The sequence below is a fragment of the Eschrichtius robustus genome, chromosome 10 (assembly GCF_028021215.1).
Source record: "Eschrichtius robustus isolate mEscRob2 chromosome 10, mEscRob2.pri, whole genome shotgun sequence".
Taxonomy (NCBI): domain Eukaryota; kingdom Metazoa; phylum Chordata; class Mammalia; order Artiodactyla; family Eschrichtiidae; genus Eschrichtius; species Eschrichtius robustus.
The window spans coordinates 49,426,524-49,442,991 of NC_090833.1; the positions used below are offsets into that span (position 1 = coordinate 49,426,524).

General features: G+C 38.3%; 1 protein-coding gene across 5 annotated transcripts in view; it reads right to left on the reverse strand.

The window, feature by feature from the left end:
- MAMDC2 (MAM domain containing 2) overlaps positions 1 to 16,468 on the reverse strand; it is a 168,409-nt gene that overhangs the window by 20,952 nt on the left and 130,989 nt on the right. For 3 of the 5 annotated variants that reach the window (XM_068553429.1, XM_068553428.1, XM_068553430.1), the window contains 2 exons: positions 15,493 to 15,586; positions 13,653 to 13,805 (listed from right to left, as the gene is read on the reverse strand). In XM_068553429.1, coding sequence (XP_068409530.1) covers positions 13,653 to 13,805; positions 15,493 to 15,586 — 247 coding nt within the window. The remainder of the gene's footprint in view (positions 1 to 13,652; positions 13,806 to 15,492; positions 15,587 to 16,468) is intronic. The other 2 variants (XM_068553432.1, XM_068553431.1) reach the window with 1 other exon arrangement.

Genomic DNA, 16,468 nt, shown 5'->3' on the forward strand with positions numbered 1-16,468 from the left:
TTCATTTCAGTTATTGTACTGTTCATCTCTGCTTTTTTGTTCTTTAATTCTTCTAGGTCTTTGTTCAACATTTCTTGCATCTTCTCGATCTTGCCTCCATTCTTTTTCCGAGGTCCTGGATCATCTTCACTATCACTATTCTGAATTCTTTTTCTGGAAGGTTGCCTATCTCCACTTCATTTAGTTGTTTTTCTGGGGTTTTATCTTGTTCCTTCATCTCGTGCATAGTCCTCTGTCTTTTCATCTTGTCTATCTTTCTGTGAATGTGGTTTTCGTTCCACAGGCTGCAGGATTGTAGTTCTTTTTGCTTCTGCTGTCTGCCCTCTGGTGGATGAGGCTAAGAGGCTTGTGCAAGCTTCCTGATGGGAGGGACTGGTGGTGGGTAGAGCTGGCTGTTGCTCTGGTGGGCAGAGCTCAGTAAAACTTTAATCCGCTTATCTGCTGATGGGTGGGGCTGGGTTCCCTTCCTGTTGGTTGTTTGGCCTGAGGCGACCCAGCACTGGAGCCTACCCGGCTCTTTGATGGGGCTAATGGCAGACTCTGGGAGGGCTCATGCCAAGGAGTACTTCCCAGAACTTCTGCTGCCAGTGTCCTTGTCCCCGTAGTGAGCCACAGCTGCCTCCCACCTCTGCAGGAGGCCCTCCAACACTAGCAGGTAGGTGTGGTTCAGTCTCCTATGGGTTCACTGCTCCTTCCGTTGGGTCCTGATGTGAACGCTACTTTGTGTGTGCCCTCCAAGAGCGGAGTCTCTGTTTCTCCCAGTCCTTCCGAAGTCCTGCAATAAAATCCCTCTAGCCTTCAAAGTCTGATTCTCTAGGAATTCCTCCTCCCGTTGCCAGTCCCCCAGGTTGGGAAGCCTGACAGTGGGGCTCAGAACCTTCACTCCAGTGGGTGGACTTCTGTGGTATAAGTATTCTCCAGTTTGTGAATCAACCCCCCCAGTGGTTATGGGATTTGATTTCATTGTGATTGCGCCCCTCCTACCACCTCATTGCTGCTTCTCCTTTGTCTTTGGATGTGGGGTATCTTTTTTGGTGAGTTCCAGTGTCTTTCTGACAATGACTGTTCAGCAGTTGGTTGTGATTCCAGTGCTCTTGCAAGAGGGAGTCTCTCATCCGCCAGGATGGAAGTTCTTCTGGACTCTGCTGTGTACCTTCCACTCTCTCCTCTTCAGAAATAGAACAGCCAGTAGTCCTCCCTCCAAGGAAATGGCGAGCTAAGTCATGACTATACAACAAAGTCTTTTTTACTCCATTGGAATTGCTGTTTAAAATTTCATTTTGAGGTTTTACATTTCCTTACTGGCCTCAACAATAGAGGATAGATTGAAAAGATAAGGCAAAACATTTAAAGTTATCCACATTTAGCAAAGCAATACCCTTCCTCTCCTCTGCCTTCCCAAGACTAAGACTACCCCAAATTCTTTTTTTCCTTTTTTTAAAATTGAGATACAATTGTCAATAAACATTATATTAGTTTCAGGTGTACAACATAATGATTCGATATTTGTATATATTTAAAAATGATCACTCCAGCAAGTCTAGTTAACATCCATCACCACACACAGTTACAAATTGTGTATGTGTGTTTTGTGATGAGGACTTTTAAGACCTATTCTCTTAACAACTTTCAAACATGTAATACGGCATTATTAACTATAGTCACCATACTGTACATTACATACCCATGACTTTATTTTATAGCTGGAAGTTGATACCTTTTGACCACTTCACCCATTTCACTCACCCCCCACACCCCACCTCTGGCAAACATCAATCTATATATCTATGAATTTGGTGTTTTGTTTTGTTTTCAGATTCCACATATAAGTGAGCACATATGGCATTTGTCACTCTTTCTCTAACCTATTTCACTTCGCAAAATGCAATCAAGGTCCACCCGTGTTGTTGCAAATGGCAAGATTTCATTCTTTTTTATGCCTGAACAGCATTCCAGTGCCATATCTATGTATCTATATACTATATAGATATATATTCACACATACATACATACATACAGAAAACTGTCATTACTTGACCTGCTTGGCAAGTTTCATTCTCACACCTTTTCTTTATTTAACCTGACTGAGGTAAACCTTATTCTGTATGAACAGCCTTATCTCACGGGCATTTGCCAAGAACAATCAAACAATTGTTTAACATTGCAATTGCCTAAGGTGCTATTAACAATGGAAGCTAACAAAAGGCTGACAAAAAAATTTTCAAGAAAAATTAGGGAATGGTATATCTGTGGGGGGCTTTGCAAAACTCCAAAATATTCTTGTCAATCTAGAAAACGATGCACATGTGCAGAGATATGCACATACCCAGGAGAGAACTTAGAAGGTCCTAAGCTGGCTGACTTTGAGTCTCTGAACAAGAAAAAAGTGAAGGCTAGCAGAGATGTAAATTGTCTACTTGATCATTGAAACCATGCCCCAATACAAACATAGAGAACCTTTGCAAGGGCTGGGAGATGTATTGGTTCAAGTCATTTAAGAAAAATCTCTCTTCAATCGTTAGTTGATGGTTAAGCTGAGCATATTTTTCAGTGGCCACACACAACAAAGAATACAGACTCTATATAATTAGTTCAGGAAAGTCACTAAACAAACAAGTAGCAGGAACAACAGCAATAACAACAACAATAACAAAATGTTGGGAGGAGGGGAAGCTGTCACATTGCAATATTAAAAATAACCAGTTTTCAACAAAAATTATGAGACACACAAAGAAACAGGAAACTGTGGCTCATACACAAGATAAAAGGCTGTCAATAGAAACTGTCTCTAAGGAAGCCTATAATTGAACTTACTAGACAAAGCCTTTAAGTCAGCTATTATACATATGTGCAAGAAATTAAAAGAAACTCTGTCTGAAGAATTAAAAGAAAGTATGAGAGTGATGTCTCACCAAATAGAGAGTATCATTAAAAAGAGAATTTACAAAAAACCAACTAGGAATTATGGATTTGAAAAGCACAATAACTGAAATGAAAAATTCACAAGAGAGGCTCAACAACAGATTGGAATTAGCAGATGAAAGAAGCAGTAAACTCGAAGACAGGTAAACTGAGATCATCCAATCTGAGGAATGAAGGAAAAGGAATGAAGAAAAATGAACAGAGCTTCAGAGGTTGGTTGGGACAGCATCAAGTGTATTACTAAATGCACAATGGGAGTCTCAGAAGGAAGGAAAGAGAGGAAGGGGCAAAAAGGACATTTTAAAAATATAATGGCTAAAAATATTCCAAACCTGATGAAAAATATTAATCTACACACCCAAGAAGGTCAAACAACTCTAAGTGGATAAACTCAAGGAGACATACACCTAGAAAAATCACAGTTAACTGCTGAAAGACAAAGACAAAGAAAACTTTGAAAGCAAGAGAAAAGTGACTCAAGTAACTCATTATGTACAAGGGATCCTCAATAAGATTAATATGTGACTCCTCCTCAGAAAACATAAGAGACCAGAAAGCAGTGAGATGACATAATTCAAAAGTGCTGAAAGAAAACCAAGAATTCTATATCAAGAAAAACTATCCTTTAAAAGCAAAGGAGAATTTAAGACATTCCCAGACAAACAAATACTGAATTCATCACTAGCTACTAAAGGGAATCCTTCAAGCTGAAATGAAAGGACACTAGACAATAACTCAATCCACATGAAGAAAGAAAGGGCACTGATAAAGGTAACTATATAGGTATATATAAAAGACAGAATAAATGTATTTTTGTTTCTCTTTTTAAAATATCTGATTTAAAAGACAACTGCATAAAGCAATAACTTAAAAATCATGTCTATGGGCTTATAATGTAAAAGATATCATGTACATGACAATCATGACAAGGAAGGAGGTGGTTTTGTATACCATGAAAAAATTAAGTCAATATTAAATATAAACTAGATTGTCTTAAGATGTTAATGTTAATCTTTAGGGCAATACTAAGAAAATAACTTTTAAAATATATAGTAAAACAAACAATAAGGAGATTAAAATGTTATCTTAGAGAATATCTGTTAAACACAAAAGAAGGCAGTAATAGAGGAATAAAGGAACAAAAAAAACTGTAATACATACAATACAGAAAACAAATAGAAAAAAGGCAGACATAAATTCTACCCTATTAGTAATCACATTAAATGTAAATGGACTAAACACTCTAATCAAAAAGTAGAGATGGGTAAAATGGATTTCAAAAGATTCAATTATATGCTACCTCCAAGAGACACACATTAGATTCAAAGACACAAATAAGTTGAAAGTGAAAGGCTGGAAAAAGATATGTCACTCACACAGTACCCAAAATAGAAATGGAGTGGCTATAGTAATATTTGACAAAACAGACATTAAACAATGAGATACCACCTCATATCCGTTAAGATGGGTATAATCAAAACGAGAAACCAACAAGTATGATAAGGATATGGAGAAACTGAAACCTTCACACACTGCTTGTGGAAATGTAAAATTGTGCAGTCACTTTGCAAAATAGTCTGGCAATTCCTCAGTGTTTAAATATAAAGTTACCATATGATCCAATACAACCAAAAGAAATGAAAACTTATATTCACACAAAATCCTGCATGCAAATACCATAGCATCATTATTCATCATAGCCAAAAAGTAGAAATAAACAAAATGTTCATCAACTAAATAATGGATAAACAAAATGTGGTATTTCCATGCATTGGAATATAATCACAATAAAACCAAATGAAGTGCTGATTCATGCTACTAGGATGAACCTTGAAAACATTATGCTAAGTGAAAGAAGCCAATAAAAAAACTACATGTTGTATAATTGCATTTATATTAAAGATCCAGAATAGGCAAATACATAGGGACAGAAAGTAGATTAGTAATTATCTAGGGATGGGGGTGGCAAGAGTTAGGGAGGGAATGGGAGTGAGTGCTAATGTATACAAGGTTCCTTTCTGAGGTGATAATAATGTTCTGGAATTAGATAGTGGTGATGGTTGCACAACTTTGTGAATATGCTAAGCACCACAGAATTGTATACTTTAAAAGAGTGAATTGTATAGTGTGTGTATTCTATCTTAATAAAGCTAATATTTAAAAAAATGGAAATTTTGTAACTGAAAAATAGAATTACTAAAATTAAGTAATCAATCATTGAATTTAACAGCATACTGGACATAGCAAAAAAGACTTGCAAGCTAAAAAAAATAGGTCAATAGAAAATATCCAAACTGAAGAATGGAGAACAAAAAGAAAGAAAAGCTTTGTAAAAGAGCATAAAGGATATATAATACATGGTGAGATCTTTTAATGTACATGTAATTGGAATCTCAGGAAGAGAGGAGATAGAGTAGGGCAGAAGCAATATTTGACAAGATAAAGGTCAAGAATTTTTGAAAACTCAACCTAAAGATTAAGGAAGTTTAATGAACCCCAAATAGAATAACTACAAAGAAGACTACACACATGCAAATCATTTTAAAATGCTGGAAACAAAACATGAGGAGAAAATATTAAAAGCATCCAGAGAATAAAAGTACACTTTCAAAGGAACAACTAACTATATGACTGAAAACTGACTCAACAGAAATGATGGAAGCCAGAAGACAACTGAATGACATCTTTAAAGGTCTGATTAAAAAAATGATTGTCAACTTAGAATTCTATTCTCAGCAAAAACATCCTTCAAATGTAAAGGAAAAATAAAGACATTCTCAGACAAACAAAAACTGAGAGAATTCATCAGCAGTGTACTTACACACACACACACACACACACACACACACACACACACACAAAACCCCAAACCAAAAACAAAACAAAACAAAACACTAGATGCAGAAGAAAATACTTCTGGCAGAAGAGAAATATTTCCTAAAAAAAAAAAAAAAAATTCAAGAGAGAAACATGGAAATGCAGGAAGGAATGAATACTAATGGAATGGAGAAATATGTGAATAAATATAGAAGAAACCAAACCAGTCATATCTTCTGGGGTTTAAAAAATACAATTTCTATATGCCTAATACCATAGGTTCAAAATATATACAAGCAAGAATTGATAGAACTGAAAGGAGAAATAAATTCACAATCATAATAGGAAACTAATACACCTCTCAACTGAACAGATAAAAATCAGTAAAAATATAGAAAATAGGAAGAGGATTACAAGCTTGATTCAGTCAACATTTACAGACCACTTCATACAACAACAAAATATACATTATTTTCTAACACATAAAGAACATTTACCTAAATTGACCCTTTTTTGGGCATTTCAACAAATTGCAAAGGATTGAAATCATTAAGGGTATGTTCTCTGAGCATAGTCGGATTATCTAGAAACAAATTAAAAACAGTAACTAGAAAATTCCCAAATATTTAGAAATTAAGCAATACACTTATAAATAACCTATGCATAAAAGAAAAAAGCAAAATGGAAATGAGAAAATATTTTGAACTGAATGAGAGGGAAAAAACAACTTATTAAAACATGTGGGTTACAGCTAAAACTGCATTTAGAGGGAAATTTAGAGTACTTTTCTATGTACATGTTATACTTCAGTAAGTATTTTACTTTGAAAAAATGAATAGCAATGTACTTTTCTAGCAGTATCTAGGAGATCCCTGGATGGGTATTTAGGGGTCCTGGATTACAATCCAAGTTCTAAACTAATACTGAGTAGTTGTCAAAGTAAGGCTAAAGGAAAAGCATCTCAGTGCAGGAAGAGAGTGCAAAACTGGGTGTCATGATCGTCTGGTTCCAGTCCTAGACCCCCCTTTAATTAGCTATGTCAGTTTGTTGAATCAAATAACCTCAGTTAGGAGGTAAAACCTGGGAGCATCTGAGCTAAACTTGGTTGCAGATACTTATCTAGGTATCACAATAATTTCGTAAAACTTGATTTTGAGTACCTTTAGATGATGCACATACATCAGCAAACCACAGTCCCCACCACACTCTGTTACATAACAGCTCTCCTGCTAAAGACATGGTTTCCTAACACATGACTGCATCTGAATTTGCAACCTCCGGGCCATGTGTTTTCTAAGGTCCTTTCTGGTTTTAATGTTCTTTGTTTCCATGACTTGCACTCAAAAATATGTCCAAAATCTGGACATACTTCTACTAAATATTATTCATTGTTTATCTGAAATTCAAATTTAACTGGGTGCTACATACTTTTACTTGCTAAATTTAGCACTTCTACCATCAATGCAAGTGACTTTACAAGATTCCACAATAATAACCCGTTCAGGAGGGACCATTTTGAAGGTTGATATAATCTATGGCAGATTGTTTGCAAAAATAGCCATAATTATTCCTTCCCTATATCCAGCAGCTCCTCCCATCAAGAGATAGAGTCCATTTCCTCACTCTTTGAATCTGACCTAGCAGAACAAGTTATCCCAGTTGAGGCCCCCCCTAAACTAGCCAGCTCCTCACTAACCTGGCGGATGGCTTCAGATGCATGAATGAGCCCAGCCAAGAACTGAACTGCCCAGCTCAGCCCAGATCAAATTGCCACCTTGCAGAATAGTGAGTGAAATAAGTGGTTATTATCTTAAGCCACTAAGTTTTGGGGTGTTTGCTATACACTAAAAGCTACCTGATACAGAACCAATTCTAACCCTAATAAAGGAGTTAGATGTGATAATCCTTTTTCTTATAATGTTTTTGAAACCTGGCCTCTGATTTATGAAGCTGATACTCTTTCATATCGTACAACATTCAGCAAAAGTCATTCATTCATGGTATTGGCCTGTTTCTTTTCAAGCTGATCTGAATATAAACGCCCAAGACCTCACCTTACGTATCACCTGAGCTGAAGGCGGAATCAAGAGAACTGTGTTTGAGTCCTGGCTCTCGTCCCCAGTTTGCCTCTGTCTACCCTCATCTTTATGAGGGAGCCACTAGAGAAGGGTTTCAAGCCTTTTTCTGAGATGGAACTGCTTCTCATTTTCCCAGACCTTTGTGATCACTTAGACAGATGTTCAGGATAGTATTAGATGTAAAGCCCTTAAGCAGGATGGCTAAGAAAGTGGTGCCTACTATGATGTCTATTGGGAAAACTATCAAGTAAAGCTTCATCATTTTGCTTTGGGACCACTAAAATGGTCCATTTAAAGCCTTTCAATGAATGCTTTTTCTACAAAGAGTGAACATGCAAATTCCTTAACATGTAGACGAGGCTCTTGGTGATCTGGTTCTCATCTGACTGTCCACTCTCATCTGCCACCACTTTCCTAGATGTGCCCATATGAGATGCTTCTGTTCACTACTACAGATTTTCTGTCTCACTGGTCTCTTATTCTAGTTACCATTACTACAACTAATTCTACACAGTCTTTAAGCAGTTTCACTCAGATGCACCTGATAGATGCCTTGTCTTAGGCCCATGCCAACTGCCTGTTACTTCCTGTATTTGATGCTGAGTTTTGTGCAGTCATTTTGGGCTTGGCCCTCGGCGGAATCACTCAGCACCCATGCAAATGTAACCTAGAAATAAGGGAAGAGTGAGTAGCCAATGCTGAATGGACACTTATCTTTGGCCAGTGCAGGAAGGGAACCTGTGGACAAATGCTTCTCCCTTTCTTCCCCTGGGTGATGGCTCTGAGACATACTTCAACATGGTTTCTCAGCTGTTCCCACCAGATCAAGCAGCCAGATGGTCACAGCAGGGGCCAAGTCAGGGATGCATCCTCGTATCAGCTCTCCCTCTTTCCCTGCTTTGATGCCTTTGCCCCACACTTGTACTCCTTGGGATCACATCTCCAAATGTACTACCTGCATACAAGCCTATATCTCAGACTTCACTATCTTGGGAATTCTGGCTGACAGTATCCTACATGGCAGCCAGGTAGAATCACTTGCAGTTCCCTGAAGCTGCCATACTGCTTAATGGCTCCATGCTTTGCACCTGTCATTCCCTCATCCTGAAATGCTTCCCCACCCCCTGATGTTCTTCTTGATGAATTCCCACTCATTCTTTAAGACGCTCCCAAGGAGAGCTAACTGTTCCTCTCTGTGTGGTTCCATCATCTCTAGAACTTTACTGTTATTACCTTACTTATTGTAATTCTGCGGCAATTATGTGGTGCCTAATGCATAGTGGGTCCTCAGAAAATATGGAATAAATCAAGATCGTAGAGACCCTACACTAAATAACATTTATGGTTGCCCCCAGTTCTAAGATGTTTCATCTTACATTATGCACATGTAGCTTATGACACTGGTGGTTTTAACAAATAAGCAATTGTTTAAAGGGCCTTTAATTGCTTATGCTTTAATTTTTGAATGGGTGATCCTTGTCATACTGTAATCTGAGAGCCAATATATCAGCCCACATTAGGCCATTAGAGGCCAGGAAAAGGGGAAGCCACCCTTTGAAGGTTTAGGATACACAGTGGGTGTGTGGGCTGCAGTCCTGGAGTTAAACTGACAATATTTGTTCACTGACACTAGAAGCAGGTCAGAAAAAATTTAGATACTTTCTGCTGGATACATTTCAGTGGATGTCTAAAACTACCATCAGTTTGAATATATCCTTTCCAAGAGCAGACACCCCTCTTTGGTGTAAAGGGTAATAGGGGTGAGATTACGCTATGTGAAGAATTGTGCTTTTCACGTATAATCTGTCACAACTGTTCCAGGTCATGTGTGGTCTCTTACTATCATGTAGGCTGGGAAACTCTGGTGGTGAGGCAGTGTGGAAAGAATATGGACATTAGAGCCCAACATTCCTGAGATTCAGTCCCTACTCTACCACTTATTGCTGTGTGGCCCTGGAAAGGCACTTCTCCAACCTTCAGTTTTCTCATATGAAAATGGGCACTTTCACATACTTTACAAGTTGTGGTAAGGATGTGTTATCAACTGAATGTTTATTTACTGAAATTTATATGTTGAGTCCTAATCCCCAATATGATGGTAATTGGAGGTAGGATCTTTGGGAGGTGATTAGGTCATGAGGGCCAAGCTCTCATAGTTGGGATTAGTGCCCTTATAAGAGTCCTCAGAGAGCTCCCTTGCCTCTTCTGCCATGTGAGGACACAGCAAGAAGACTGCTGTCTATGAACCAGGAGGTGGGCCCTCACCAGACTCCGAATCTGCCAGCACCTTGATCTTGAACTTCTCAGCCTTCAGAACTGTGAGAAATAAATGTTTATTATTTAAGCCTCTCAGTCTATGGTATTTTTGTTATAGCAACTCAAACTGACTAAGACAGGATATAAAGGTCCCAGCACAGTGCCTGCATGTGGTAAACGCTCCATAAATGATCACTAGATATTATTATTTCCCCAGTAGAATAACTGTAAAAGTAACTTAAAGAACAAAACCAAGACATAAAACTCCAGTGCTATATCTGTAGGTACCCTGGGCACCACATAGCAAAATTTGCTACCCCTCTGCATTGTTGTACATAGGAATAAAAAGATACAATCTGTAAAAAATTTTATATGGTTAGAAAATTGAAAGGTGTCTTGAGAACCTTTAGGAAGTTTGCATTGAAACAGATGAAATGAAGGATGGAGAAGGAGGCAAACCCTAGAAGCAATTTACTGGGAAAAAAAATAATACAAAAACAGAATTCTCTGTGTTGTACATTGTGTCAATTATTGTCTTGGAATAAGTATTGAACACACTAAGAAGTTTTTGCATTACAATTTTTGTTATGAAGTTTCACCCCAGCCAGCTGAAACATTCTTCAAAGTTTTCAAAGAGACAAAGCAAACACAATCATATTATTTTCTTTAAACAAAGCCACACCAAGTTAACTAACATGTGCCCTTAAACCAGGAACAACGTATAAAGGAGCAAAATGATGAGTAATGGAATTTCTACTGCATGCGCTTTTGTAAGACTTTCATAGATTTTGTGTATGGGGAGGAGGTGGAATGTCATCTACAAGTTAAACAAGTTTAAACTCAACCATCCTTTGAAGTAAGCAAACAGATAAGTAGCTATAATTATTCTCATTTTCTAGATGACATCACTGAGACTTAGAGATTTTAAGTAACTTTCTCAAGGTCTCATACCTAGTGAGTGGGGAGCCTTGACACCATAGTTCGTGGGTCTGTTATAACCAGGCCTGGTGACCCTCCTTCCTTTTCAGAGACTCCCTCTCTCCACTGCTCACTATTTTTGTTTTGTCCTCTCTTCCGTGTCTAAGACATGGCATGGCCTGTTACCCAGAGAATTCCCCTGTGGTAGTCCACCACAGCATGGCCCTCTTCTCAGATCTGTTGTTGCTAGCCTTCTTGGTGTTCCTGAGAAATGGAAGAAAAGCTATCAACTCCCTCCCCCAGAAAAACATACATACAGACAACATCGTGATTACAATGGACTCGAAATAAAGCTGATTTATTCTTGATCTTTCTCTACTCCTCTTGTAATTTAGTTTCTCCCCATTATCACATTTTCTAGGGGTCTTGCTAACTAAATGGTTAGTTATTCTTATATACATCAGTGAAGGCTTGTAGTTTCATTTATTCACTCCATGGACATTTTTGAGCCTCTGTAGTGTATAACGTACAATAGTAAGCCCTGTGGGGATTCAAACAGGAATTTGATAGTACTCTGCCCTCAATACGCTGCCAATCAGAGCTAATGAGACTCATTTTTTGTTTGTTGGTTTGAGTTATCTCTTTTCACTAGATTCAGTGTTGAAAGGCCATGAGGCTGCAGCTGCTGTAGCTTCTTGCTACCATGAGAGGAGAGCCTGTCTGAGATTGGAGCCAACTCAGAAAAACCAGAGCAGAGAGATGGAGAGAGAGACTGATCCCAGTGACATAGTTTTATCCCCTACATCAAGCTATGCCTGAAGGCAGCCCTGAAATGGCCTTTCTTTCTGTTACAAAGGGTAACAAACTGTTCCCAACCAAAATAGTCCTAACATATACAAGTCTTTTTTATCATCTTTTTTAACTTCCTTGTCTTTCCAGATATAGTCTCACACACTCTTAGAGCTCTCTTAGAATCTTCTACTCAGTGCTGGAACCTGGTCGAACCAAGGCTGAATCTCTTCAACAGCATCCCTAACTGATGCAACACTGTCCCAGACTCTCTGAAGCAATAGGAAGGAAAGAGAGGTCAGTGGGAGGACCAAGAGGCACATCTTCTTCTTAGTCAGGCAAAGGTGCATTTAGGATCCGAGGCCAAATGGATACTCACTGGGAAGGTGGCTGGAACCAAAGGCTTTCGAAAGGACCCAAGTCAAAACTGCCAGGAGGAACGTAAGCAGAAAATCTGTGTGAGTTGTACCTCTGTAGTGCAAGCGCTAGGGGAAGAGCCATAGGAGATCAGCCAGAGAGTACAGTGCCAAAAATGGTAAGATGCAAAAGAGGCAGGATTTAGATACCTTCTCCAAAGAGCCAGTATTTAGATATCTGTCATAACAGAAGGTATTTAATATCCAAGAAAGAATTTGAAATAGCACCAAACATTTTAAAAGTTATTTTCTTTTAATCCCTCCTCCACTCACCCTGGCTAAATGATCATGAAGATGAGGGGCAGAGGAGGAAGTTAAACACAGTTAAAGCACAGAGAGTCTTCCCTTTTATCATCTCCAAACTATGAATCAGGCCCATGCTGAGGGAGAAAGATGATTTGATTGAATGAGAAACTGAAGTTTTAATTTGAATTGGACTTTTTAACATACCTGAATGTGTGACGGCTCCTATACCTCAACCAGACTGAGAAGCTATGGGATCTGCCAAGGGGTGGGGAAGGGAGAATTCTCCAGGGTATGTTTGAAGAGAGTGTTGGAAAGAAAAAACAATGCTGTTCCTGATTGCACCCTACCAAATTAAGCCAATTCAATAAATAGGTTGTGCTATAGGTTGCTCTGTGGTGTTATTCCCTAGACTTATCTTGAGGTAGACCATAAGAAACAGCACTATGCAACTCTCTGTAAGGACCCTTCAGGAAATATCTCTATAATCTTAGTACCAGGGATAGTTCTTTTTTTCTGGACCAAATGATGTGTTGTTATCCAACTGGTATACCAAGTAAAATTGAGAGGGTCAGTGAGAATGGTCTATTCTTTAGGGAGTATTTTTATCACTGACATTGTTTACAATTGCTGACACATGGTGATAATAAGAAGTAGATCAACTTTTAGCCTAGTTTATTGTAGTTTATACATTTTCTACAGAAAATGCACCTCCTTATTGCTTCCACCCATTGATGGACTGCTTCATCTGTTTCTATCCTAAGAACACTGTAAATCATGTTTTACAGATGAGTTTTCCATCTTTTTCAGTTTCTAGAAAGTGAGGACTCAAACTGATATATCTCCTCCCCTGTCTGCCAGCATATTTCTATACTAGGTCTCAGTCCTGGGCTTAAGTTTAGATCATCATATACTTTTTTTTCATTTTTGTCCATCTCTCTTTTATTTTTAAACCTACCTCTAATTAAATTATCTTTGTGTGCATATCTTTGCAAGCTCTTTAAATCCTTTTTGCAGCAAGATATATAAGCAATGTAATAAACAGAAAGAATGATTTTAAATGCACATACTGAATTACCTACCCCACATGTGTAGCATCCCACGTGCAGTTCATTCTAGACACATCATTTTTCCCATTTCAAAATGCAGTAAATGACCCCTAGAATGCTATTTCTGGTTTCCTTAGGAAATGGCACCATGTGGCATAACTCACCTACCCCAGTAGTGTGATCTCCCTTTGGTCCTGTGTAGGAGGTAGGAGTTTCTCCCCTCCTCCTGTGCCAGCTGCTCCGGTTCCTTCTCTCCTGAGTAAATGCACATTCATCTTGTTCGAAAGTACACTCTCCAGGTGGAGTTGGAAGCTTCTCTGCAAGGAAACAGCAGGTGTTGCGATTGCTGAGGCTCTTTCAATGAATATGTATTCCAAGGCTCACTGGAAGCACGTGCTGCACGTATGGGTGTCGTCTGGCCACATGTCCCACATGAAGAGGCAGCCCCCTCACCAGAAGCCCACCTAAGCCACACTGGTGCCTCCAGCTAGAGGCTGGACTCCACCCTAGGTTCTGCCAGAGAGGCAGAGAACAATCAGAAATCTAGATCCACAAGTATGGGAATACTTGGAGAAAGAAACTTTCTCTGACTTGTGAATTTATTTGTGTGAATGAGCTTATAAAGCTCTGATAATTGGAGGTATGTTGCCTTTATGGAAACATAAAAATAATAAAACGGCATGCAGGAGCTTTCTTCAGAAATCCAGAATGAGTGAAGGGAATCCTCAGAGCAACTCTATAGCTGCTTTGGAGGAGGGGGAGAATGTGAAAGAATTAAATGTGATTTTGGAGACATAGCTTAATATGCGTGGAGCAGGTTACTGAATTTTTCTGTGCCTCAGCATTCTTATTTGTAATGTGGGAATATTAATGGTATCCACCTCAGGGGGTTGTGAGGATTAAATAAGATGAGGTATGTAAAATATTTAGAACATGAAGTTCTCAATAAATATTAGCTAAATATATATTAGAACTTGGTGTTTTGCTACCTGGAGGCTTATTTTCCATTTCCAAAAACAAATGTTTATGTCTTTGGGTGCTATCTTCAATAACTGTAATAATGATTATTATTAGAGTGGTGTCACCTCCCAACTTCCTGGGGACTTCTTTGGTTGTACCTCCCTACATCTAGATTCTCTAATAAATAGCCTATCTTTTCCATCTCTTGCATGGTAATTATTTTACTTCATTTTATTTTATATACACTACAAGCTAATGAAGCCTCATTCCCTTTTCTACGTCTTGAGTGTAGAGATTTTTATCTTGTTTTATGTTGTTCTTGCAGTGCCACACAAATCGACTAGAAACAAATTATCTTTTAATTAAATAAACATGGAGATTATTCTCCGGTGCCAAATTGATGCCACAATTTGCCTGTTTGTTAAAGAAATGGATACCCTGAGACTTAGGATGCAGTGGTAATTACTAGATAGAAACCAATGATTTGGTTTGAGGTATGCACAATTTTCTCATTAGACATAATGTCCAACACACAGCCACAATATTTGTCACTATCATCAATGCTTGCTCCATTGTTCCACTGTCATTTAATTCACTTGGAAAATATTTACTTATTATCATTTAGAAATGATATGTTTAGCCTAGTCTATGTATAATAACAATTTCATCAATATTTCTTGAAAATCTGCATGCATATGAGGCAACAACAATAATAATAACAAAAGGAATTATAATAGAAGGTATTTGTTTTTAAAGCACTGTTTTGTGCCAGGTCCTACACTAGGGAATTTATGTGTATTATCCCCACTTTTCAGGTAGGTATTACCACCTCTCTTATAGATGAAGATACAGAGGTCAAGTCATATGTACAAAGTCACACATTGCATTCAAGGCATCATTTCTAAATGAGAGAGGCACTTCTGGCAAGAAAAGCAAAGGACAGACTAGCACAGATTAAATGTACGTGGTATGTTCTTAGAGAAACAGGACATGCCATGAATCGGCCAGGGAGACAAAAGAAAGCTGAAATGACTGCCCTCTTACCTGGAGACCAGCAGCTTCCCAATTGTATTGTAATGTCATCCAGGGCTACAAGTCCACAGTCCCAAAAACTTTTGCACAGGCTCATGAAAACCACCTGCAATTCAGAAAAGTAAAACTGTGAGTTCTGTCAACTGAAAATTGGAAACTCTTACGACCTGGGATGTACTTGACACGACAGATGTGCAGAAGCAAACTACAGGCACCTCTTCATTGTCTGTGAACCACAGATCACAGTGGCATGAGTAATGGTTAACCATTTATATATGACCCTGGGACTACTTCTCTTATTTTTTTCAGCAGAATCAAGCTCACAATGATATGTTGTGTACACTAATGCTGAACTTAGTTTGCATTCTTTAAAACACTGGGAGAGGAAAGCAAGAAGTTAACTAGGTGGCAGAGGAAAACCAGTCAACTTTTAAATATTTTCCCCAGATAATCCACAAAGTGCATACAGGGTGGATGGCAGTCCAAGCTTTTTTACAAACATTTCCAGTGTAAACACACTATTGATTTTTTGGAAGTGACTTTCTGGCAATGTGCTTCATTCACAGAGTGAACAAAGTCCCAGTGATTTGCTATCTGGAGACCCAAGTTCCATTTCCAAAGTAAAGATCTATGTCCCTGAGTGTTATCACTAATAAAAGCCCTAAATGCAGTTATTTTATCAGGCCAAACATTTTTACTGTTGTATGTGAAGGAAAAATAAATCTCTACTATAAATTATTAAATTCACTGTGCCAAAGAGAGAGAGAAAAGTCTTGGATTTCTTTCCATTAAGCCAATTTAAAAGTCTCCTTTTCATGTATAGGATGAGCAAAGAGCACTTTTCAAAACATTTATACTAGATTTTCACTGTACTTTGCAGTTTACAAAGCTGCTTCACAGGTATAACCTAATGTTTAATGAGCACAAGGTCATTCAGTCCATGGCCAATCCCTCAAATACAGATCTTAATTCAAAAAAGACAAAGAGA